The sequence below is a fragment of the Haliotis asinina genome, chromosome 1, assembly GCF_037392515.1.
Source record: "Haliotis asinina isolate JCU_RB_2024 chromosome 1, JCU_Hal_asi_v2, whole genome shotgun sequence".
NCBI classification, from domain to species: Eukaryota; Metazoa; Mollusca; class Gastropoda; order Lepetellida; family Haliotidae; genus Haliotis; species Haliotis asinina.
In genome coordinates this window covers 50027826-50055131 of record NC_090280.1, presented here as the reverse complement: position 1 = coordinate 50055131, position 27306 = coordinate 50027826, and the positions used below count along the sequence as shown (strand labels likewise).

Sequence of the window (27306 nt, the reverse complement as noted above, 5' to 3'; positions counted from 1 at the left end):
CAGTCCTTCTGTAATGAAGTGTCCAAAGAACTCACTAATATCTTCCTAAAAGAAGAAATTAGCCAAAAATGCCTTACAGGCCTCCTACCTGAGGACTGCTCCGCTGGTAGATTCTACCTCTTACCTAAAAATACATAAATGCTTCTCTCCAGGCCGCCCCAAATCAGCTGCAACAATACAGCCACTGAGAAAATGAGCAGCTTCGCAGACAAACACATTAAACAGTTTGTCACCCAATACCCTAGCTACATTAGAGAGACTACTCACTTTGTTCCCAGACTGGAGTCCTACATAGTTGGTAATGATAAGGACCCCCTCCTTGTTACAATGGATGTCACATCACTCTACACCAACATGTCCAACGGGGAAAGTCTTAGCGCAAAGCAATCAGGAGACACAAACCTGACTGGTTAATACAACCAACCAGCCTCCTTAATCTCAAATTGGTTCTACTTAGGAACAATTTCATATTTAACAGCACTCACTACCTGCAAGTAGGCCGTACCGCTATGGGGACCAAACTAGCCCAGTCTTATGCTAACATCTTTATGGGTGAACTAGAAGAAACACTTCTAGCCAACTATCCAGACAAACCGGACTTCAGATTTATTGATGACATTTTCTTTATCTGGACATAGAATGATGACATTTTCTTTACCTGGACTTTAGGCACTGACAGACTCGAAAAATTTCTCGACTACCTCAATTATGCGCACCCGTCCATTAAATTCATGGCCGAATTTTTGCGCCAAAAGGTAACGTTTCTAGACACCTGGGTCTCAAATGAACACAAACTCCAAACCTTGGACTTCTCTCTTTACTGCAAATCCACAGACACCCATTCCTTTTTGCTGTACACCTCATGCCACCCCAGGCATTTAAAAACCAAAGGCCCTTACAGCCAATTCCTCTGCCTCCAGAGAATCTGCTCCACTCAGCCGGAATATGAGAAACACAGTCTTAATCTTATCAGGTACTACCTCAAGCGTGGGTACCTCCACTCTATCATACAGCAGAACATACTTAAGTCAGATTTGAAATCTAGGAGAGATCTTCTCCACACTGGGACGAAGGCACCAGTTTCACACCCGAAACCAGTACTAGTTTGTAACAACAATCCCATGAACCTAGAGCTTAAACGCATTATCCAGAAACGCTGGCATCTACTCAGCGGTTCGGAAACCTGCAATCAAATCTTCCCCTCTCCACCAATTACGGCCTTTTGACGCAACAAAACTCTGAAAGAAATATCAACAGAAATCTGCAGAAATATCAACTCTAGCAGGTATTCTTATAGTACCCACACGGGCCGGAGGTACAGGACCTGTGAGCACCAAAGCCAAAGTCGCAATGTGGTGTACCTACTCACTTGCAACTCATGCAAGAAACAATATGTTGGTGAAACTAAAGGGGCGTTCAGAACCAGACTGTGTGAACACTTTGCAGATGTCACACACAAAAGAGACAAACCCGTCGCTCACCATTTCAATCTCCAAAATTACCACAAGAGTGATTTACAATACACCATCATCACTCAAGGCACACCCTGAGCGAGAGACCAACACTAAACTCCAATGCTCCAAGGAACTAAAGTGGATTTTCAAGCTCCACACGTTCAGTCCGCAAGGTCTCAACGATAAACTTGTTGGTTGGAATTCACCAAGTTTTTCATACCTATTTAAATTTCATGATAGTTAAGTGTGAGGATCTATCACTGTATGGTCAAACACCTGACACTTGTATGAAAGCATCTATGACTGTATGGTCAAATAACACTTGACACCAGTGTGAGAGTATCCATGACTGCATGGTCAGGCAACACTTGACTCCTGTGTGAATGTATCTATGACTGCATGGTCCAACAACTCTTGACACTTGTGTGAGTGTATCTATGATTGTAAGGTCAAACAACATTTGACACCTGTGTGAGTGTATCTATGACTGTATGGTCAGGCAACACATGATACACTGATTATCTAGCAATCGCATATATACAATAACATAATAACACTAAAATACTAACTGGTAAGTATTTGAAGGGGAACTCATAGGACAGGTATATTTCCCCTTGCAGCCGGTAGATGAGGTTCAGGAGTGGACTGTCAGGAGCCAGAAATCGTCGAAGGCAGTCAAACTCCTGGGGATGGCTGTGCTTGTCAATCTTGTCTATGCCCCATCCATTCTCATTGCCAAAGCCAAACATATTTTCAATGATATATGGCAAAGCATGGCGAAGTTCCTGCAAGAAACAGAAGACAAAATACTCAACAAAATGCTATTACTAAATTAAGTCCAATCAAATTGAGGAAATCTGGTTTAGTAATGGTTAGATTGTACATATATATATATATATATCTAGTTCACAATACATGATATAATCATCACAATTCCCAATCCAGTCTGGTGGTGAGAGAGATCAGCAGAGAAGCTTCTATGGAACTTTGTGAAATACCATGTGCTGCATCCTACCACACATTTTGGCGTAAGAATTATTATGAATGTCACTGATGCATCTGATGAACAGGCAAGCAAACCAAAGAGAGCAGTTGATTAAAGGTAACCTAATTTCAAGGAAAACCGACGCTCCACCTCTTTAATGACCTCACTGGTATCATCAAAATAAGGTTTACATCTTGGCTCATCTGTCAGGGACATATGATTAGTTTGAAAATTCTTTTTCCATCTCAAAACAGTATCATAACATGGGCTATCTTCACCATGAACAGATTTCATCTAGTCTTGATTCCGTCGGGCAGTGCAACCCTTCAGTTGCAAAAACTTGATAACACTGCATCTTCTGCAAGTATGGGGTTACTCGTGTTTAGGATCAACTACCACATGATAGAATACAGCAAAGTAAGTAATTTCTGGTCCACTAACTGACCAATCACATTGCTCGTAGCATAATGAAACCTCCCCTCACACAATAATTGTGTGTGGCCGATCCTACTATTAGAGCATTACTTCAGCTATTTTATCTCCATTTCGGTAGCATGTTAAACAGGACACTATATAATTTAGGTAGTGTAGGACACTTTGACAAATAGAATCAAAATTTATCACTCCTTGGCATTTTTCACGTGACAAAACCTGGCATATACCTGAGCTTTGAAATAATGTATGGTATGTTAATAATTAAATATTTTATATCTTAGAGTGAGTGAATTTAGTTTTACGCTGCACCCCGTAAAATGACACTACACCCTTAAGACTTGAGTCATATACTCAAGGATGATAAAAGACATGAGTGAGAACAGACGAAAATGGGATGGGCATCTTTGGAGTCATGTTAATTGAAATAATATAACATATATCATGAATGACACTAGTGCCATCAAATACACGGAATTCGGCGGGTTCACGGAAACTTCTCATCACTGTTTACTAAATACAGTGAAACCTAAGAATGAAGATTTATGGATATCAACTTCTTTATATGAGAACACAACGTTTCGGAGTTAATGCTTACTCCTTCATCAGGTGTTCTCATATAAAGAAGCTGATATCCATAAATCTTCATTCTTATGCATTTCACTTCTAAATGCTCTTCAAAGACTTGATAGTGAAACCTGTCTAAACCAGCACCACACAGGACCAAAACAAAATGTCAGGTTAGATAGGGTGCCGGATCAGTCAGTGACAATCCTTTTTCAATATGAGAACAGACAAACACAGAAAACAATTTGGTCCAAAAGTGTTCTCCCAAGAGGAAGAAACACAGGGACTGTGTGACAAGTGACGGATTAGACATAGTTTTTATGATCATATTACAGGGATTGGGATAGGCGGGGGCAATGGGCCATTTTGCACATTAGAATGGAAATGGCCTATTAAAATTTGGAAGTTTACAATTAATGCAATGGCAGTGACCCATTCTACACTCAGAAAATGGCTGATAATCCTGAAAATGGACCATTGTCAGGTTCTCTATCCATCCCTGATACAATCTTTGTACATTATCGGGACCAATGTTTTTTGACAGTGTTCCAGATATAACAGGTGCGAGTGTTGGCAGGTTTCAGTTCAGTTAACATCTACAACGAAATGATGCAATGAACAAATAGTAAATCTATAAAATTTGTTGGCCTTCATAATACCAGCTTCTAAATGTCACTCAAAGAAATCATAGTATGTCAGAGATCACATATATGTTTGTTTTGAATCATATCATGATAAAACATTCTGAAACATCATAAATATTTAGGCAAATCAGGAACACTACGCATGATTTTTCACCACACTTGATAGTGTCACTTTCAAGCATGAGTTACATGATGCCTATTTTTGGGGTATATTTGAAACAAAGGTGTGGGACAGGCTTCCATGAATTTCTCATAGACTCTAGAATCAAGTGACAAATGGTCTTTGCCATTAATACAAAGTATCTAGATGAAATCAAGCGATTATTTGGGAGAAAAAAACGTCCTCAGAAACCTACATAATATTGATGGAAACAAAGCAAACCTCTCATTTGACAATGTGTCACACATTCTCCTAGTTTAGAGATCCGTGCTTCTGTGTCACTATGTCAATCACATATCATGTTATTGATTACTTGCCTAAAGCTGTTAAACAGTACTTTCACTACACACAAACATTTTCAACACTTGCTATTTTCTTAAATTTAGTCAATGTTTCAAGCTAACTGTGACTACTCCACATCACTCACTTTTCAGAACTAAATAACGCGTGTCTGGAAAAACAACTCTTAGATCTAATTAATCTGGTAAATAGTAACCCTGCTCCATCAGAACCTATAGGGCCGTCTCCTATAGGGCCTGTGAACTATCAAAATTTTGCAATGTAACAAATATTCGTGAGTTTTAACCAACTTGGAAAAATCTTTTCCCCGCCAATTCATATAAGATTCCCTGTCCTTACACCTAATAACGATGCTTTCCCGTTATGCCGCGAGAACGGGAGACACCTCAAAATCTCGGCGGCGGACGACTATGTTTTTCATTGAGCTCAAGTGGGATAATACACCTGATGGATCAACCAGTTGATAGATGCACACGTTAGAGGGGGAATCTCTTCATTTAAAAACAACATGCATACATACGAAAAGAACTGTTTGTATTATTTTTTCAGCCAATATCCGTAAGTACCGTGAGAATAGGAGATGCCAGTATACTCACTAAGTAACTCAAGCTATTCTAACTCCAGTTTACCTTGATACTGGTGGTTCTTATGATATCTTCAAGATCCCGACATCTGTGAGGCAAACTTTTCGAAAATGTACCTTGGACTTGTAGCTGGAAAATAAAAATCCTCTTGTGACATGTTGTTATGATTTTTTTTTCACTTTCATTATTATTCGCCATGCTTTACGAAGGAATTCTTAACCATTTCAAATTTCCATTGACTAAATGTGAGTCGATAAGGATAACAAGAATTTACTTCATTTGGGAGATGGTAATAATCACTCGGGCCACATCGTTAACTGGGCCCACATCGTTTACAGATAATTTCCTGGGGTAAGAGTAATACAGTAAGACAAACTGAGTTACCACTACACTCGACCCGCCAAGAGCAGTCATTTTGTAAACTTCTGAGTTTCACTACTCCAAATGAGAAGAGGTATTAAGGAAAGATAACTCTTCCTATTTCGCGATGGGTGTCTTTTTCATTTGACAAAAGTTTTATAGTGTAATATGGATGTACACCATGTGGAGTGTGTGAGTGAGTGTGTGACTGATGATGATGATGATAATGATGATGATGGTGGTGGTGGTGGTGGTGATAACGAGGACGAAGTCGGGTCTTCACAGTGACCGGGCTGACATGGAGTACTGATATTCCTTCTACCGAAAGAAATAAAACAGCAGGCCTAACTGCATCATTTTTCTTAGCAGACTTCAGCTCTTGCCTGCACATTTTAGGAAACAATAGATGGACCTTCAACGCCTCAGCTTTAACAGTCAGATAGAATGAAATCCTGAGCTGTTTATCGACTTTGCAACAACATGATCCGTTTCCAAGTGATTTCAAAAGTTAGCCAACTCATCCAAATGTTAAGAAGAAAAGAGAAAAGACATCAAAATCACGTACAGAGAAAGATAGAAAAGTTGTCTTTGTTTAATGATAGGAATGACTGCATCATTTAGTGCTATCCTCGACTCCGTAGAAGGAATTACATATGATTTTACATGAGTGTCAAACAGCAGTTAGCGCTTACTAGTCAGCAATTCCTATGTCAAAATATCTAAGGCAAGCCTATAATCGTTCTAATCTAGTTCTGGTGGATTTTTGCAAAGAGTGAGAGTTCACCTACATTTGATGCCCTGTGTGTCCATCCTGCTGTATGGTAAATCTTACCTCTTTCTGGATGACCTTTTTCCAGGAACCATAGGTTGGAAATTATCCATTACCGATGTAATTATCAGCACACTCTTGGAGTGATGTTTTCTGAAGTAATCTGTCGACGTCCTTTTCCATATGTAGTGATGATACTGGAGCATCCTTGTGACGTCTTATGTGTGAGGAGTTATTTGTTCATTGGTATCAGTTTGACATCAGACATACATTTCACACACATCACACACACGTACCTATCAGACATACATCATACACACACCACACACACACATCATACACACCTTCATATCAGACATATATCATACACACATCATGCACACGTTCATATCAGACATATATTATACACACATCCTACACACATAATACACACGTTCATATCAGACATATATTATACACACTTCATACACATGTTCATATCAGACATATACACACTTCATACACACGTTCATATCAGACATATATTATACATACATCATACACACATAATACACACGTTCATATCAGACATATATTATACATACATCATACGCACGTTCATATCAGACATATATTATACATATATCATACACACATAATACACACGTTCATATCAGACATATATTATACACACATAATACACACGTTCATATCAGACATATATTAAACACACATCATACGCATGTTCATATCAGTCATATATTATACATACATCATACACGCATAATACACACGTTCATATCAGACATATATTATACATATATCATACACACATAATACACACGTTCATATCAGACATATATTATACACACATAATACACACGTTCATATCAGACATATATTAAACACGCATAATACACACGTTCATATCAGACATATATTATACATATATCATACACACATAATACACACGTTCATATCAGACATATATTAAACACACATCATACGCATGTTCATATCAGTCATATATTATACATACATCATACACGCATAATACACACGTTCATATCAGACATATATTATACATATATCATACACACATAATACACACGTTCATATCAGACATATATTATACACACATAATACACACGTTCATATCAGACATATATTAAACACACATCATACGCATGTTCATATCAGTCATATATTATACATACATCATACACACATCAGCCATGGATTGTACGTACATTATACAAATAGGAATACATGCACACACATTAGACATACATTATACACACATAACATATATCTATACACACAACTCGAATATACATTATACTAATATCATATAGATACACACAAATCAAACATGCATCATACATACACCACACACACATATCGGGCAAACATCATACACATATAATACACACGTATTTCAGACATACCGGGTAGATTGTACACACATTACGCTCTCAGATCAGACATACACAATACATACACCATATAGACACGCTCTAATGACACATCCATTATGCACACACCATCGACACGCATATCACACCCCCATTATACACACACGCATATCACACATCCATTATACACACACCATACACTCGCATATCACACATCTATTATACACACATACACACGTATATCACACATCCATTATACACACATCATACACACGCATATCACACACCCATTACACGTACATCATACAGACGCATATCAGACATACATGACATACATCATACACACGCATGTTGAGTCTATCACAGTAACCAGCCAGTCCCATTACAGGGCTATATCAATTCCAAGGACATGATGCAGACCAGATTATCTACTACCCGTGTCACTGGGAATGTCTCATTCTCGCCAGTGTCATGTAGGTCGGATCTCGCTGTTGCACGTAAGTCGATACAGGCTGATCTTTCCTCCCTAGACGATCATTTCTACCGTCTCGCACGTGGTGGTGGCAACGAACAGTTACGTGCGCTTCCATCAGAAAACGACCCCCTCCGTGGCCGAGTGATGTTCTTGGAGACGAAGACAGATCTGTTAGGAGACGAAGACAGACGCAGTAATGTCATTATACATGCCATTGCTGAAGAGCAAGGAGAGACGGGGGACAAAGTTGAAAGTAGAGTTAGAGTCTTTCTCTCAAACAAACTGAACAAGGTTAATGCAGCGTCAATTCCCATTGACCGGGCCCTTCGTATGCACAGTAGATCTTGTGCCAGATCAATCACTTATCCGTAAAGATAAGGAGTCCGTTATGGAAATGGTGGAGACGTCAGTCGAAGGAGGTTGTTGTTAATAGAGTTTCTGAGGACCTCACCTAAAACATTGGCTGGATTAGACAACAGTTCTTTCCCTTTATGAAACAAACGGTGTGGTAACAAGGTACTCTTGTTAAGCTATCATAAACTGGTCATCGACGGCGATGTGTTTGTTTTCGACGAGGATCCCCACGATATCTGTCAGACTGGACGACGGCGAAACTGGTCAAGCAGAAGTCAACCTGCTCACTACAGCTCCGACTCCCCGTCCGCTGTCTCCCGCACACGTCGTCAGCTAATAACCAGGCTGCCTCCCCGCACGATGTGTCGTCTGCTTCAGGCTCCAGGTTGAAAATCGGAAGTTACCCCCGTTCGTAAATCTATGTTTCTGTGCATGGGATATATGTGGTATAAATACAAAAATATCAGATTCAGACTTTATATCATTTCGTGAATCCCATGATGTAATCACTTTTATTGAGACAATGAGTTATTCGCTCTTGTTTCTCGAAATAGACTTAAGTCTGAATTTTGACTTACGTTAGAGTTTTTACTCAAATATGAAAAAATGCATATCTCTGTATGAACTGAAATTGCCATTATACTCAAACATAGTAGACAATTTGAGTTTGGCATTACTTTTTAAGTTATTTGGGCTTTTTTATTTCCCAAAATGCAGTTGTGTTAAATGTATGTTTCAAAATGTCATACTCAGTTTGATATTAAAGGAAACACTTCATTTTGTTTGGCGATCTAGTATGATTTTAATGTCAGAATAGCCTGTCTTCATAGAAAATGACGCTTCTGATTACACCACCGTTGGTGACTGCTATTCATGGGGTAACGTTTCTAGATCCTGCAATTCATATACTGCAGTCAGATATATGCGTGGAAAGAGTATGCTCGAGCTGTGTAAATTAATGGCTGTACATATTGTGCTATAAGAGAGCCTTTTATTTCGTTGACCGTAAGAAACTGTTATTCCTATTACATACATGACAAGATGTATAATATTTTAAGAAGCATGTATGACACTGATCTAATTCAGGCAACACTGAAACGTTTCGTTGGTGTGCGACAAGGCTGTGTACTAAACCCCTACTCTTCATTTTTTTTTTTTATAAATGAACTCGTAGATAATATGGATAAATAATGTAATAATGGAATATTTGTAACACCCCAAAATCAAGGATTCACGTTCACTTCTGTTTGCAGGCGATATTGTTACGTTTTAATTTCGGGTTTAAAGAGACAGCTGGATATTCTTCAAATATTTTGTGACGCACGGGGAGTAGAGTTGAATGTGGAAACGTGTAGAATAGTTGTTTTTAGGAACAGGGGTAAAGTTGCACATTCTGAAAATTGGTCATTCCGTGACAAAGATATAAATGTTGTTTTATAAGGTAAACATTTGGGTCTTTCATTTTCCAGTCGATTAAATTGATCCATGGCATGTAAAACCACCCAGCACAAACTAAGAAGAGATTATTTTCCATTTTCAAAATTTGTAAAGTTAATAAGTTCATGTCATTTGATTCTTTTTGTTTACTTTTTGACACTAAATTAGTACCACTGTTGTTATATGGATCAGAAATACGAGGAGCAAATCATTTCAAAGCCACTGAAAATAGCCATGCTTCATATTTCAAAAGATTGTTTACACTAGGTAAATGTGGTTTAAATAAAGCCATACTGTGCAAAACAGCTCTCTATAACATACAGATTGAAAGACAAATGAGAGTTATCAGATACACACACACCCGACATGCATTGTACACAATCATTGTACATGTACATATGACACATGAGAGATATCAGATACACACACACACGACATGCATTGTACACAATCATTGTACATGTACATATGACACATGAGAGATATCAGATACTCACACACCCGATATGCATTGTACACAATCATTGTACATGTACATATGACACATGAGAGATATCAGATACACACACACCCGATATGCATTGTACACAATCATTGTACATGCACATATGACACATCCGTTACACACACATCAAGCTCATATCATAAAGACATGTATTACACACTCAATACACACACGTATCAGATGTATACTCTAAACACACACACGCCAATTAGACATACATTAGACATACATCATACACACACAAACATTAGACATACATTATACATCATACACCTACACGTATATCAGACATACAGAATACATGCATCAAACACACATTAGACATACATAATGCATACATTATACACACCAGACATGCAATAAACACACACGAGACTTACATTAAACAAACACCAGGCATACATTATACACACATCACACATACACACATCACTCACTCACACACACACACACACAAACACAGAGAGAGAGAGAGAGAGAGAGAGAGAGAGAGAGAGAGTTGATGCGTCACACTGGCTCTTGCGGGAGGGAGGGACAGCCAAAGCGGGGTGGTGGGGTTACTCAGGCCCATCTAAACACCTCCTCCAGGCTACACTAATCTACATGCTGCGTCCCGCAATAAACGTATATTATTGATTATATGCATTGAGTCCCCCGTCACCTTTATTAAAAGATAATATTTGACAACAATAAACCTACGCTCACCTGTTTAACAGGTGTAGACAACATTCACGGAACGCGGCGTATTGTACTGTCTCCTATTTACGAGGGATAAGAAAATATATAGGCATATTTTCTCCTGAACACTACTCGAGGATGAAAGCGTTAGAACTTTGACTAAGAGGTCAGATGAGGTCTCACGAGGTCTGGAAACTCGAACCACATGTCAGCACTTGGAGAGCACTACTACTATTTAGATGTAAAATAGTTATAGTTTTCTGTTAATGTAAAATAAATGGCTCTGACTACTGTGTCTAATTTTGCTACAGAACTGACTAAATATTTTCTCAGTCTCTTGTGCTGTTTCGTTAATTCCATCGCGCGGTCTACCGCAAATGTGGTTCCGGAAACCCTCAAACGAAACCATCGGAGAGTTGTCCCACCTACAGTTGGTTTGTACGCGGAGAAAGTGAACGGGCGCACCAGTACCTGAACAATAGCAGCGCGAGGGGTAGACCCTTTCACAAGGGGTAAATGAGCGAGGCAGAGCGCCGGCTTCAGCTGACTGGTCCTGCACCGGGTAACTTGTTAAACTGAACACTGAGGGAAAAAGGCAGGGGTGCGAAACGTGGTAATAACCCGTGAACCAGTAGTCGATGTGGACAAACTGAAACGGACTGGGTCCGCTTTTTATGGACACATTACACCTATCAAATGACACTGTTTGATACAAAGAGCAAAAAGTTTACCCCATCGACATAAATTTGACGCAATGAGTCTTCGTCTAACATTAAGAGGTTTTTAAGGGCAAGGCACACATCAAAGTGTGCTCAGTGAATGAATATTATTGTAATCTTTGTGGTTGACTATAGGATTTGTTGTCGTGACTCCATTGTCAGATCTGACTACCTGCGGGAACTCACATGACGTCACCATCTTCCGACTTGCAGACGACATTTTGCACGAGGGGTAGCCGACGTGAAGACAGGATTTAGAGATTTCCAAGATGGAGCCGGGTGGATTACGTTTGGCTTTGTTCCTGATTCTTCTTGGACGCTTAGCAGGGTGGAAACGGGATTACTCCTTATTCTCCAAGAATTTTGTAAGTGTAAATTTAAATGAAAATCAATATAGGGAATTACGGATATCATACAAGCGAATTCTGGTTTTGGAAACAACTGCATTCATGGACACTCCGGATACCTTAATAGTGCGTCGCATTACTGACGGCCGTCGACTAGTGCAGCTGGTCTTTCAACATGCGGGTTTGCGGGATTGTCAATACACGCAAAATAGGAAAATGGTTTTACGTATGCTAAGCGATTTTACCCATGCCAAGAAATTTTTTTTCCGGGGCAGTTTGAGTAATGTGACGGACGTGTATCGCAACATGAGTGCGTTACAATATGGAAGTGCCGTTCAGCCTGTTCACACCCTGGGACAACTGGGACCGTTTACCTCCTACATAGACTTACACACTCAGGCCAAAGCCTGTCAACGACTTTTCTCCAGTGCGAAACACCGCGCGAGGTCTGACGCAGTCTATCAGAGAAGGAAGCACGGTGGGGCTAAATTGTCCAAATTGGTCTCAAAGACAAATGAGACATCCCACCTGCACGTGCGTACTAAGCGCGATCTATTTTCCGGGTGGTTGATATTCCCGGGGACGAAGTGGTGTGGCGACGGCGATATTGCAGACTCCTACGACGACCTCGGCTACGACCGTAAAACCGACGCCTGTTGTCGAAAACACGACAGCTGTCCCCACATCATTGAACGCTTCTCTTACAAGTACAACTACTTCAACTACAACTTCCACACCCTCAGCCACTGCCACTGCGACGACAGGTATGTATGACTGTGTTTCTTGACGTTTTAGTCCAAGTGAATAAATCAAATGCCAGACTGTTTGGCTGTTTAACCTTCATGCACTACATGGTGAGGTCCAGTCTCTGTTGATGAAGTAAGCTGTCAATAAAGGAAAGAACTGAACTATAATAGACGAAATATTCAATGAGGGCCGGCATTTACTAATAGCTATCTAAAAATCAACTCACCCGTTTGAGGGAATACCAGCTTTGTCAGTCGAGCTGAATGCGTAATAATTCATATCTCTCACATAAGTGAGTGTGTGAAACATGTTGTTAGATACATGTACAGTTGACATATTCCTGTGTATATCATGCTGTTAGACACATACAAATCTGACATTATCTTGCTAGTGGGTAATCCATGTTATAAGACACCTGCAAATCTGACGTACAACACAATGACGCATTGCATCAATGTTTGTCTCATCGAAATGTGAGCAAGGATAATCTTGTTTTATTTACATCTGTCAGGCCAGTCAGATATCCTAACATTATGTTGGTACAAAATAGTGCAACAATCTAGACTGTCTGTATGGGTGAGGTCAGCGCATATACTCCGCCTCCAACCAAATCTCCAGCCCCCAAATATTTCAATGGCCGCTTCATAGTTTGGTTTGTCTTCAAAATGCAATACAATATTAGCGACGATAGTCATTCATATGCAAAAAAGGAGGCTGAAATATTTTCATGATAGCTTTTGATTTATTTAAATCGGAGAAATGTGTTGAGCGGTGTGATTCATCAAGTACGTATCCTGTTGCAAATCAAGATAATGTACTTGTCATACGACTATATATCCTGTTGCACATCAAGGTATTCTACTTGCCAGACGACTAAAATGACATGAATCACTCATGTTTCCGTTAACTAATGACATGGCTGAGGGAATACCCAACTTCAGATCAATGATATAAGAACGGATAATGATACGATGTAAATAAGCATGACGGAAGTACAGAGGCTACTTCATCTCACTCGTCCCTCTGAAATCCTTGTATTTTGTTATACCGACTGCTTTCTTCATCTGTGTCACCGTGATAAGCAAATCCTTCAAGCGGCGGAGCTAGTGAGTAACACTGCAGTATAGCAGCGTCATGGCAAACCCCTTTTAATGAATCATTAAGGAACCAGTCACGCCCTGCTGAACTATAATAGACGAACTATTCAACAGGGGCACGCATTTGCTAATAGCTATCTATAACTCAACTCACCCGTTTGGGTGATTAACAGCTTTGTCAGTCGAATGCGTAAATGTTCATACACATGCCCCACATAATTTACTGTGTAACCCATGCTGTTAGACACATGCAAATCTGACATTATCTTGTGTTAGACACACCTATGCGACATTATCTTGTGTCTAACCCCTGTTGTTAGACACACACATGCGACATTATCTTGTGTCTAACCCCTGTTGTTAGACACACCTATGCGACATTATCTTGTCTCTAACCCCTGTTGTTAGACACACCTATGCGACATTATCTTGTGTCTAACCCCTGTTGTTAGACACACCTATGCGACATTATCTTGTGTCTAACCCCTGTTGTTAGACACACCTATGCGACATTATCTTGTGTCTAACCCCCGTTGTTAGACACACACATGCGACATTATCTTGTGTCTAACCCCTGTTGTTAGACACACCTATGCGACATTATCTTGTGTGTAACCCCTGTTTTTAGACACATGCAAATCTGACATTATCTTGTGTGTAAGACCTGTTGTTAGACACATGCATGTATGACATTATCCTGTGTGTAAGATCTGTTGTTAGACACATGCACATCAGGCATCATCTAGCTAGTGTGCATACCATGTTGTTAGAGACATGCAAAACTGCCATTATCTTGTGTGTAAGGCCTGTGGTTGTTGCTTACAGCCCTCTCCGATGCAAGGGAGGTGCCGACAGCCCTCTGATGCTAGCTAGGTGTTTATAGGCCTCTCTGATGTTAGGGAGGTGCTGACAACCCTCTGATGTTAGGGAGGTGCTGACAGCCCTCTCTGATGCTAGCTAGGTGTGTATAGGCCTTTCTGATGCTAGGGAAGTGCTGACAGCCTTCTCTGGTGCTAGCTAGGTGCTTTTAGCCCTCTGATGTTAGGGAGATGCTGACAGCCCTCTGATGCTAGCTAGGTGCTTATAGGCCTCTCTGATGTTAGGTAGGTGCTGACAGCCCTCCCTGATGCTAGCTAGGTGCTTATAGGCCTCTCCGATGCCAGGGAGGTGCTGACAGCCCTCTGATGCTAGCTAGGTGCTAAAGGCCTCTCTGATGTTAGGGAGGTGCTGACAGCCCTCTGATGCTAGCTAGGTGCTCTCAGCCTTCTGATGCGAAGCACCATAATGAATATACGGGAGATGTAAGTCATGTTTGGATCATACTGTGTTTGACACATGCAAATTAACGTGTTCCCAGACCCTGAATCATCATTCAGTGTAGACATTTCTGTATCACTGAATGAATCATGACATTTGCCGCGCCGGTTAGATATGGAAACGTGTGTGAATTGTTGCACGGCCATTGTATACTGCATGAATATGGATATTTGTAGCGTGAATCGACAGCTCCAGTGTGTATACCGGTTTACATGTCACTGCGTGGGATAGGATGTACATATATATTCATTCTATAGTATGTATTGATTTAGTTAGGGTTAGGGTTAAGGTTAGGGTTAGAGTTAAGTTGGGGTGTAGATTTATTCAGCAAACGTTAGCGTTAGGATTACGCTATAGATTTAGTCAGACAGATAATGGAAATCCCATCTAGATGACCAGAAGCACCTCAGTAAATAGCGGGACACCCTCAACGGAGGGCCTTACGTCCGCTACGAACGACGTTAATTGTTTACAGTCTCTAGAGATCTAGACACACTACACAGAATATAATCCGCATCATAGAGGCATTACACAGAATATAACCCACATCACAGACACAGTTACAGGATATATAATCGCTTCTATAGACACACTACACTGCATATAATCCACACCGTAGACATACCACACAGAACATATTCCTTACAACAGAAATACCACAAAGAATATAATCCGCATCATAGAGGCATTACACAGAATATAACCCACATCACAGACACAGTTACAGGATATATAATCGCTTCTATAGACACACTACACTGCATATAATCCACACCGTAGACATACCACACAGAACATATTCCTTACAACAGAAATACCACAAAGAATATAATCCACATCATAGAGGCATTACACAGAATATAACCCACATCACAGACACAGTTACAGGATATATAATCGCTTCTATAGACACACTACACTGCATATAATCCACACCGTAGACATACCACACAGAACATATTCCTTACAACAGAAATACCACAAAGAATATAATCCGCATCATAGAGGCATTACACAGAATATAACCCACATCACAGACACAGTTACAGGATATATAATCGCTTCTATAGACACACTACACTGCATATAATCCACACCGTAGACATACCACACAGAACATATTCCTTACAACAGAAATACCACAAAGAATATAATCCACATCATAGAGGCATTACACAGAATATAACCCACATCACAGACACAGTTACAGGATATATAATCGCTTCTATAGACACACTACACTGCATATAATCCACACCGTAGACATACCACACAGAACATATTCCTTACAACAGAAATACCACAAAGAATATAATCCGCATCATAGAGGCATTACACAGAATATAACCCACATCACAGACACAGTTACAGGATATATAATCGCTTCTATAGACACACTACACTGCATATAATCCACACCGTAGACATACCACACAGAACATATTCCTTACAACAGAAATACCACAAAGAATATAATCCACATCATAGAGGCATTACACAGAATATAACCCACATCACAGACACAGTTACAGGATATATAATCGCTTCTATAGACACACTACACTGCATATAATCCACACCGTAGACATACCACACAGAACATATTCCTTACAACAGAAATACCACAAAGAATATAATCCGCATCATAGAGGCATTACACAGAATATAACCCACATCACAGACACAGTTACAGGATATATAATCGCTTCTATAGACACACTACACTGCATATAATCCACACCGTAGACATACCACACAGAACATATTCCTTACAACAGAAATACCACAAAGAATATAATCCACATCATAGAGGCATTACACAGAATATAACCCACATCACAGACACAGTTACAGGATATATAATCGCTTCTATAGACACACTACACTGCATATAATCCACACCGTAGACATACCACACAGAACATATTCCTTACAACAGAAATACCACAAAGAATATAATCCGCATCATAGAGGCATTACACAGAATATAACCCACATCACAGACACAGTTACAGGATATATAATCGCCTCTATAGACACACTACACTGCATATAATCCACACCATAGACATACCACACAGAACATATTCCTTACAACAGAAATACCACAAAGAATATAATCCGCATCATAGAGGCATTACACAGAATATAACCCACATCACAGACACAGTTACAGGATATATAATCGCCTCTATAGACACACTACACTGCATATAATCCACACCATAGACATACCACACAGAACATATTCCTTACAACAGAAATACCACAAAGAATATAATCCGCATCATAGAGGCATTACACAGAATATAACCCACATCACAGACACAGTTACAGGATATATAATCGCCTCTATAGACACACTACACTGCATATAATCCACACCATAGACATACCACACAGAACATATTCCTTACAACAGAAATACCACAAAGAATATAATCCGCATCATAGAGGCATTACACAGAATATAACCCACATCACAGACACAGTTACAGGATATATAATCGCTTCTATAGACACACTACACTGCATATAATCCACACCGTAGACATACCACACAGAACATATTCCTTACAACAGAAATACCACAAAGAATATAATCCGCATCATAGAGGCATTACACAGAATATAACCCACATCACAGACACAGTTACAGGATATATAATCGCCTCTATAGACACACTACACTGCATATAATCCACACCATAGACATACCACACAGAACATATTCCTTACAACAGAAATACCACAAAGAATATAATCCGCATCATAGAGGCATTACACAGAATATAACCCACATCACAGACACAGTTACAGGATATATAATCGCTTCTATAGACACACTACACTGCATATAATCCACACCGTAGACATACCACACAGAACATATTCCTTACAACAGAAATACCACAAAGAATATAATCCACATCATATAAATACTCGACACAGAATATAATCCTGAACATAGACGCCACAAATACACCTGATTTGGGCCGCAGCTTCATCCATTCATTCAGGGCCTGGTTGAGCCATATCGACGTGAGTCATACAAATAATTGCAGATGTGCTTTAGTTTCCCAAAGGTTAGCAAGTTCGATCCTCCACAGGGACAGCTTGCTAAAGCATATTTGATCACACAATTAACCTTTGAGAAGGTGTGAAAAAACTGCTTCTATCTTCGACGGGGGGAAAGATTAAAGTTGTTCGCTTACGACTGCAAATTACAAACCGCATAGTGGAATATCTTGAGCAAGCATTATTGCGTTCACGGTCGTACACAAATGGGTGTCCCAGGATCTCAGAGTTACTTAGAATTGAGATTTTGTCTCCGTCTGGATCAACCGACAGCTGAAAAAATAAGAACAAACCGGACAAGCTGACTCAAACTTTCTTTCCGCCCTCTTTTTGTCTGACCTGCATTTGTGAGGCCATAGCTATTTTTGTAGACCTAGTTAGGGTTAGGGTCTAACTGTCCTTTACCCAAACCCTATTGGGAAAGGTCCAACTGTCCTTTACTCAAGCCCTTTGGGGGTTGGTCTAAATTCCTTCTTCATGGCGCGATGCTATAACCATTCCAATTCCTTAATCTGGACGTGACCATACCGATCCATCAAATTATCGACAGATTTCACTAACTAGCTGCGTTTGCAAAACCACAGAAGGAATTATCAGTAAGTGATTAGTTAGGCACTTGTAGTTTACTTACTCGCATACGATGTGGTTTATGTAAGAAACAGAAGTAAAGATTTAGTATGACTTACAAAGAAATACTTACCCACGGCCATTCACTTTCTCCAGGTGTGTGTATGAAAGCACCTACCTGCCACTATAAAATATCCCTGTACCCATGGTTTTCATATGTGAGGAACAGCAGAGAACTTAGGGATGTATTCATCAGCTATGATGTTTATTTCATCAGAAAACATTTTAAGAGATCACAAATGGCCATGAAATGTTCAACTTTCAATTTATTAATACACATTGATTTATATACAACCTGGTTTGGTTGTATTCCATGAAAGCTTTCAAATTGAAAGAGTCAATTTTAAAATTTAAGAGGCTGATCCCCCACCTAAGCCTAATAAATTGCCCAATTTAAGTTCACTCATCTGCATATTGTCACATTTATGGGAAAATATTGTTTACTTGCAAAATGACACCTCATTCCTTTTATTGCTTGCCAAAGGAAACAAACTTTCAAAATTTGATGAAAAGCTAAGAAAAAATAAATAAGTTAAATTCTTGATCTCCGAATTTGATAGGTCGATAGGCCAAGTACGCGAGTGTATTATTAGGCCGCCTCTCGTGTATATGTTTCCACTGAGATTCTGACAGACCAGATACTCGAGTGTACCAGTAGGCCGTGTTGGGTGTTAAGGTTTCCACTCTGCTTCCCGAAGAACAGGTACGTGAGTGTAGCATTAGGTCGTGTGGGGCGTAAATGTCTCCACTCTGATCCTAACAGACCAGGTACGTGAGTGTAGCATTAGGTCGTGTTGGGTGTTAATGTTTCCACTCTGATTCTGACACACCAGATACGCTTCTGTACCGTTAGACCGTTTTTCGGTGTAAATGCTTCTGAATCTAAAAGACGTAGAAGTGTGTTTATGAGCAGAGTGGTATAGAAACGTTCATATATCACAATGTCGGTCCAAAGAATAACGACCCAGTACTGCTGTGTTACAGCAAACTGTCAGCCTTGTAATGGCGACAATATATACAACAGTTTCCAGACAATTCAAAGACATTCACCTCTGAGCAACGACTCAGGCACTTTTAATCACATACGCGGAGAGGACAGCACAGCGTTAGTGTTTTCAAAGAAAGTCCCTGCTAATTACGAGTGTGGAGAGTTCAATTGTTACTAATGTCTTTGAATGATGTTTTGATATTGGATGAAATGCAGTGCATGCGGGATTATTCTTAACATAACATACTGTATACCCCCGTTCATCAAAAGCCAAATGAAACTGGGTAGCTGCACGTCCTCGCACTGTAACTGCCGTAATAAAAGATCATACTTAAAGGGCAAACGATAAAGGCCTTCGCCGTGAAGAGGCCTCCTTACCAACTGGCCACTCAAGCCCTGGCCACCCTACTCGCAGCTTGAGATATCCAAAGACTGGACGCACAGGCATGAAACAATAAACACAGGCTGGTAATGACTAGGATTTAACATGATCAAGCAGAAATCTTGTGAAAATATTGACTTTATATCTGGTCCTTTAGAGGGAAAGATGTCTCGCGAGGTCGGAGGCAGGTGACACCCGCAGAATACCGTTGTCAGTTTGGGTATATGTCGAAACTCTAATCCATGCAGATCACCCCACTCACCTTACTATTCCATCAAATTTCTATCTCGATCATTCCACAAACCCTTTATCTCGATTATTTCATCAACCTTCTATTTCGATCATTCCATCACTTTTCAATCTTGATCAATCCATAACCCCTCTATCTCGATCAATTCACCACCTTTGGTACTTAATAGTTTATAAACATTCCATCTCGACCATTCCATAGGAATAAGCAAGCAGACTGCATCATATATTAGCAGGACTGGAAACAAGGAAACTCCAGCATGTATTAGCGGGCTATATCTGGATTGTATCTGTTATTTATTTATCACCCGCGCAACCGACCAAAGATGACGCATCCCTAATCCCGATGACACATAGATAGGGCCTTTGGGGCTTAGCTTAATGGGTTTCTTAAACAGTGTTAATAGTTATCCTCCCCTAGTACCTCTAATATGGACGGTGACATACTCACACGGTCCACCCATGACCGTAATGTGTGTAACCTTTCAACAAATTAAGTGTGCACGGTCATTGAGAGTGTTATATATCAGAGCGAACTGCTTCACATTGAACCGTTCTATACACATGAGCGATTGGCGCTCGCTCGCGTTGTTGAACTGCCTATTGTGTACCTGCTTAATCTCAATCTGAAGAGCATTGCTGTCTCAATCAGAAGAGCATTGTTACCATAACAAGAGGAGCATTAGCATCTCAGTCTCAAGAGCATCGGATTTCTTTTGTTTTAGCTGACACTCCGATGGCCACTATATCCCAATACATCTTTAAACCTTCATCTTAACCCCGATGATATCATCTTAAGGATGTGATGAATGCTTTTAGAGTAAAGGCTGGGGTAACTGTGACAGTAATGGCTGTAGGAACTGAGAGAGGAAGGTCTATAGTAGCTGTGACAGTAAGGGTTGTAGACACCGTCCCAGTAGAGATGTAGTAACTGTGACAGTAATGGCTGTAGGAACTGAGAGAGGAAGGTCTATAGTAGCTGTGACAGTAAGGGTTGTAGACACCGTCCCAGTAGAGAGTGTGGTAACTGTGACAGTAATGGCTGTAGGAACTGAGAGAGGAAGGTCTATAGTAGCTGAGACAGTAAGGGTTGTAGACACTGTGACAGTAGAGAGTGTAGTAACTGTGACAGTAATGGCTGTAGAAACTGAGAGAGGAAGGTCTATAGTAGCTTGTGACAGTAAGGGTTGTAGACACCGTCCCAGTAGAGAGTGTGGTAACTGTGACAGTAATGGCTGTAGGAACTGAGAGAGGAAGGTCTATAGTAGCTGTGACAGTAATGGTTGTAGACACTGTGACAGTAGAGAGTGTAGTAACTGTGACAGTAATGGCTGTAGAAACTGAGAGAGGAAGGTCCATAGCAGTTGTGACAGTAAGGGTTGTAGACACTGTGACAGTAGAGAGTGTAGTAACTATGACAGTAACGGTTGTAGACACTGTGACAGTAGACAGTGTAGTAACTGCTTCAGTAACGGCTGCAGACACTGTGACAGTAGAGAGTGTAGTAACTGTGACAGTAACGGTTGTAGACGCTGTGACAGTAAAGGGTGTAGTAACAGTGACAGTAACGGTTGTAGACACTGTGACAGTAGAGAGTTTAGTAACTGTGACAGTAACGGTTGTAGACGCTGTGGCAGTAAAGAGTGTAGTAACTGTGACAGTAACGGTTGTAGACACTGCGACAGTAGAGAGTTTAGTAACTGTGACAGTAACGGTTGTAGACAGGCTAAAGGGTAAAGGCTGTAAAAAATGTGACAGTACAGACTCTATACATAGTAACTATGACAGCATAAAATGTAGTAACTGTGACGGTAGATGCTGTAGTAACAGTGACAGTTAAGGCACCTACAGTTTTACACGTACCCTAGGCAAACGGACAGAGAGACAGATGTGTCATCGTTATTTTAAAAAAATGACCGTGCGCTGTAGCAGGTTATCAATACCAGAACTGGTATGATAACAACTTGCATTGCTCTGTGGCTCCTGAATACACCTGGAATATGCGATGTCACATACAGATTTACAACCAGACCTTCAATTAAACAAGAGGATGTGACATTAAACCGCCATTCTATGCGGAATCGTGAAGAAAAACACGGAGAGCTAACACGCCTTGAAGCAGCACACAGCGGGAGGTATGGGTGGACGCCCGTCTGCCTGACTCTGGACAATGTCGGACTTCAATGGACCCAGGCTGTTTTAAACGACGGGGAAAATGGCTGCACAGGGGTCAAGTGTGAACACAGTGGACAGCGGCCCTCAGGACGTCCGACTGGACCGCTGATCACACTGACTATTTGAATTGTTGTGAGCTTAGCCTTATCAATTTCAGCTTGGTAGAGAAAATTAATAGACGAAAATGGACATTACGGATGCCTCAGTGATCGTTTTATGGCCACGGCATGTCGAGAGGTGATTTATTGCAAGAGTTGAGTGCGTTATGGGGGATGGGGGAATGTGTGCGTGTCAGTGGAAGCGGGAAGCGGGATGGGTGGTTTGGGGCTGGGAGGCGTTGACGGCGATTGTTAGAAAGCTGCTTTCAGTGTGTATGTTTTGTTGTATGTATGCCTTCTGATCTCTTGCTTTGATTATATATTCATTCACATGCGACTTTACGTACAGTACAGTTTAGATGGCCTGGCATCACAAGCGCCTTTACGATGCTCTTAAGAGGCACAATGAAGTTAGCATTCTAGTATAAGACAAATACGTATAGATGTCATCTTCTTCTTTATTGTACAGAACATTTCTCGACATTTCCTTGCCCCCTCGTCAAGTAGCTTTACGTACAGTATATGCCAGTTCAGATGGACTTTCATCAAATGTGACTGAAGTACACTTACAGTATAGTCCAGTACAGATGGACTTGTATCCGATGTGACTGAAGAACTGTTCAGTATAGTTCAGTTCAGGGTTGGGGAGGTGTTGTGGTGTAACTGTGATTATGGTAGTGTAAAAGGTGTGTAACGGTGTGTAACTATGATCTGGTAGTGTAAAAGGTACGTGAATGACTGTGTATAGTTGTTTGCAGAGAGCGTCTTTGTGATCGCGCACAGACTATCCTTATACTGGCGTGGTGGTATTTCCGTTCGTTGTTTTCTCCCAATATAACCTTTAGTTTTACTGAAGGGAGATGTGACTATGCAGTGTAACAATGGCACCTTTCACTGTATATCAGCGAAAACGTTCAGCTTTTCCGGTGGAAAACACGAAACTCGTGACAGGAATTAAAGTTGTGACCGAGCTTTATAACATGACAATGGTAATTGTAACAATGGTACAATATTCGTTATTATGTAAAGAAACTGTCCTTTATGAATGTGTGTTTATACTGGCTTTTATAAACACACGTGGGCTCTCCGCGACTGGGGTGAGACGAGGGAACCCAGCAGAGAGAGGTAATTGTTACGTTATGTCACATGTCAACAAATCGGCCCGTACAGATATGTGTTTGTTAAATGAAAGACAGGATAATCCTTCCCAAAACCTCCCACGTAGTCTCAAAGTGACCTATAAACCTAAATACATCTCCATTCTCAATTCGTCTTGAATGCATCACTGTTAGGCATTCTGCGGTGTCAATGAGACCCACGTACATCGAAATGGGAGAAATATCAACAGCTTTGACACAGTCTTTATTCCACTGGTGTTATAGCTACAGATTACAAGTCGATTTCTTCATTGTAACCAATCATTGGTTGTTTGTTAATTTTCTGCTTTAACTTTTCTAGTTGTAGATAGCAATCTAATGAACAGATATATATTTTAAAAAGTCCAACTCATTTTGGCTTAATTAGTGCTTCTTGATATGTCCATATGTGCAGGCTTGGTCTCCGAGCTATTTGACGTGGATAATGATGATCAACTCAATCCATGTGTATATTGATCAGGGGAACAGGCGATTATAATACATTGCACAGTATAACATGGGCGTACCCCTGTGCATTATCACACTTTCCGCTGACCACACAGTGGACTCGTGTGTGTTATCACTGTTCCACCTGATAACACAGAGGACCATTGTTTATTATCACTGTGCCCGCTGATCACACAGTGAACCCTGTGTATTATTACTGTTCCAACTGATCACACTGTGCCCACTGAACACACTGTGGACTCATGTATATTAATCACTGTTCCAACTGATCACACGTCGATAAGTTTCTTATAACTTTTTCATGTGACAACACGGTGGGAACAGATGTTAATGCGTTCATGAATACAATAGTTCATAAACTACGACTGGGTACTGTTGTTTTTGTAGGTTGTGAAACCCCGAAGGTTGTTCCCCACTTAGTGAAAATGAACAACATGCCCGCGCAGGTTTTAGGTAACAGTGTCTTAAACATGGGCAAAATAATGTCCTGACCCAGTCTAAACACACTTAGATGTAATACTATCAAAATATTATGATTGTGTGAGCATCTTTGTCCTTTGTGCCTTTGAAGAAGTTCATAAACAGAATGTTCTCAACGGAGCATGGAATGTAATGTTTAATAGCGTTTTTATTTACTCCTTGAAACCGGGTCTGTCCATCGTCAGTGGTGGGAGCATAACGACTGCGAGGTGCGTGTGTATGAAAGAGTCCTTAAGGGTGACATGTCTGCGTGTTAGGGAGAGCCCTAATGGTTGACAATTCTGTATGAGAGAGAGACCTTAAGGGTGACAGGTCTGTCTGAGAGAGGGGACTCTTAAAGGTGACAGGTCTGTGTTTGTTAGAAAGAACTCTAAAGGGTGACAGGTCTGTGTGTTAGAGAGAGAGAGCCCTAAATGGCGACTGGTCTGTGTGCTAGCAAGAGCCTAAAGGGTGACAGTTCTGTGTGTTAGAGAGAGCCCTGAAGGGTAACAGGTTTCTGTGCTAGAGAGAGCCATTAAGAGTAACAGGTCTCTGTGTTAGAGAGAGCTCTAAAAGGTTGCAGTTCTATGTGTCTAGAGAGTCTTTGATTGTGACATACCTGTAAGTTAGAGAGCCCTCAAGGGTGACAAGTCTGTGTGGGAGAGATGGCTCTTAAGGATGACAGGTCTGTGTTTGTTAGAGAGCCTTTAAGGTGACTGGTCTGTACTTGCGTATCTACTACCTTACATAACGGCAGCTGTAGCATCAGGTATGCTCGATGTGATACTTCAGCTTGACAATCAGGCAGAGTTCCAACAATGTAGGCCCGCGAAGATCCGAGTTAGAACTTGCCTTCAGCAACGCAGGCCTGTCATTAGAGGCGACAAATTGCATGCACCGATGTTTATGCTTTTCGACCATTGGCTTGCCTGTGCCGGACTCGATTATTTACATACCAACGCCAGATAGCTGGAACAGGCATCTATCAACATAATTACGATTCTAGGCTATGATTGTGAGAGTATATAGTTCAACCTTATTGTCAGTATTACTTCATATTACAAATTCCTTCGATGTATACCTCTATAAACACACTGATGTATATTTGATATAGTTCAATCTTATTCTCAGTGTTGCTTCACATTACAGGTTTCGTCGATGCCTTAAAAGATCCAAGTCCTCCACGGCTAAACTGGTTGGCCAGCTTTTCTTCAACATCCTAAATCCGCAGTGCTTTAAATTCACCAAGAAGAGAGCTTGTCTGAAATGGACCTGGCTGAGGACATGTGAGAAGTATGGCAAAGGCAAGTCAGCATTGCCACGTGACTCCAAGGGCTTTTAAAGATGGTGCCACGACTTGAATGACGTTTTATGTGAGGTGATGCACCCGTGACAGTAAAGCTCTTAGAGACTCTACCCGTCACAGACACAACGTGCTAAGAGAAATCATGTGGACTTCCGAGACACAAATTTCTAAACGCCCAGGAGACTTAGTGCGTCCTACTAAAGTTTGACAGTTTACAAGAATGAGTCCATTATCCAGCATAGTACCGGAATTAAGCCAACGCGTCCAGCGTTTGGAAGAGCTAGACTGTCTAGAGTTGTAACAGGCACACGTGTACATTGTTGTAGGAGGGTACCGTATCCTGTTTTATATGAGATAAACGTGTCTAGAGGTGTAACAGAAACACATGTTCATTGTTGTAGGAGAGAACCTTATCCTCTATTGCCAGTGGTAGACGTGGGCAGAGTTGTAGGTGGAAGACATGTCGAGTACTGTAGGAGACAAACGTGTCAAGTGTAAGCGTTAGACGTGTCCAGTGTAAGCGTTAGAGTTTCCCCTTGTTGTAGGAGGTAGACGTGTCCAGAGTTGTAGGAGGTAGACGTGTCCAGAGTTGTAGGAGGCAGACGTGTCCAGCGTAGTAGGAGGCAGACGTGTCCAGTATTGTTTCAGACAGACGTGGCCACTTGAGAACATTATGCGGACAGCAGACACTATTCGTTTGATTTGATTATGCAATAAAATCATATCTGACTTGAAATAGTTCACCTTGCTTGCATCTAATTCAAACATCGTCTGTTCCCGCCAAACTCCCAAGGACTAGATCACGTGAACCTGCAACAACCCCCAGACATTAAATCTATGAAACAGCTTGGTGGGATCTGGAGGACGAACTGGCTAACTGGTTAATGTTATAGAATGAACTAGCCATGCTGAAATATGACCTTGCATATCACAGAGAACTGCTCTTCTAGTGTTCCTTCGAACTACAATTTACTCATATGTAAATTAATGTATTCCCTAACGGTGCCAGTAACTG

At 40.7% G+C, this 27306-nt stretch overlaps 2 protein-coding genes across 3 annotated transcripts in view; one reads left to right on the top strand and one right to left on the bottom strand.

The window, feature by feature from the left end:
* Positions 1–5580, bottom strand: part of LOC137292775 (sphingomyelin phosphodiesterase 4-like) — a 39717-nt gene extending 34137 nt beyond the window's left edge. The window contains exons 1-3 of one of the 2 annotated variants that reach the window (XM_067823859.1): positions 5511–5580; positions 5172–5255; positions 2024–2239 (exon numbers count right to left, since the gene is read on the bottom strand). In XM_067823859.1, the coding sequence (XP_067679960.1) occupies positions 2024–2239; positions 5172–5255; positions 5511–5540 (330 nt within the window). In that variant the 5' untranslated portion in view covers positions 5541–5580. The remainder of the gene's footprint in view (positions 1–2023; positions 2240–5171; positions 5256–5510) is intronic. The other variant, XM_067823858.1, reaches the window with a different exon arrangement.
* Positions 5581–12053: 6473 nt separating this feature from the next.
* Positions 12054–27022, top strand: LOC137279868 (uncharacterized). Its single transcript, XM_067811844.1, has 2 exons — positions 12054–12928; positions 26135–27022. Exons 1-2 carry the CDS (start codon positions 12087–12089, stop codon positions 26325–26327), a joined length of 1035 nt encoding a protein of 344 aa, XP_067667945.1. The 5' UTR covers positions 12054–12086; the 3' UTR covers positions 26328–27022.
* Positions 27023–27306: the final 284 nt, after the last annotated feature.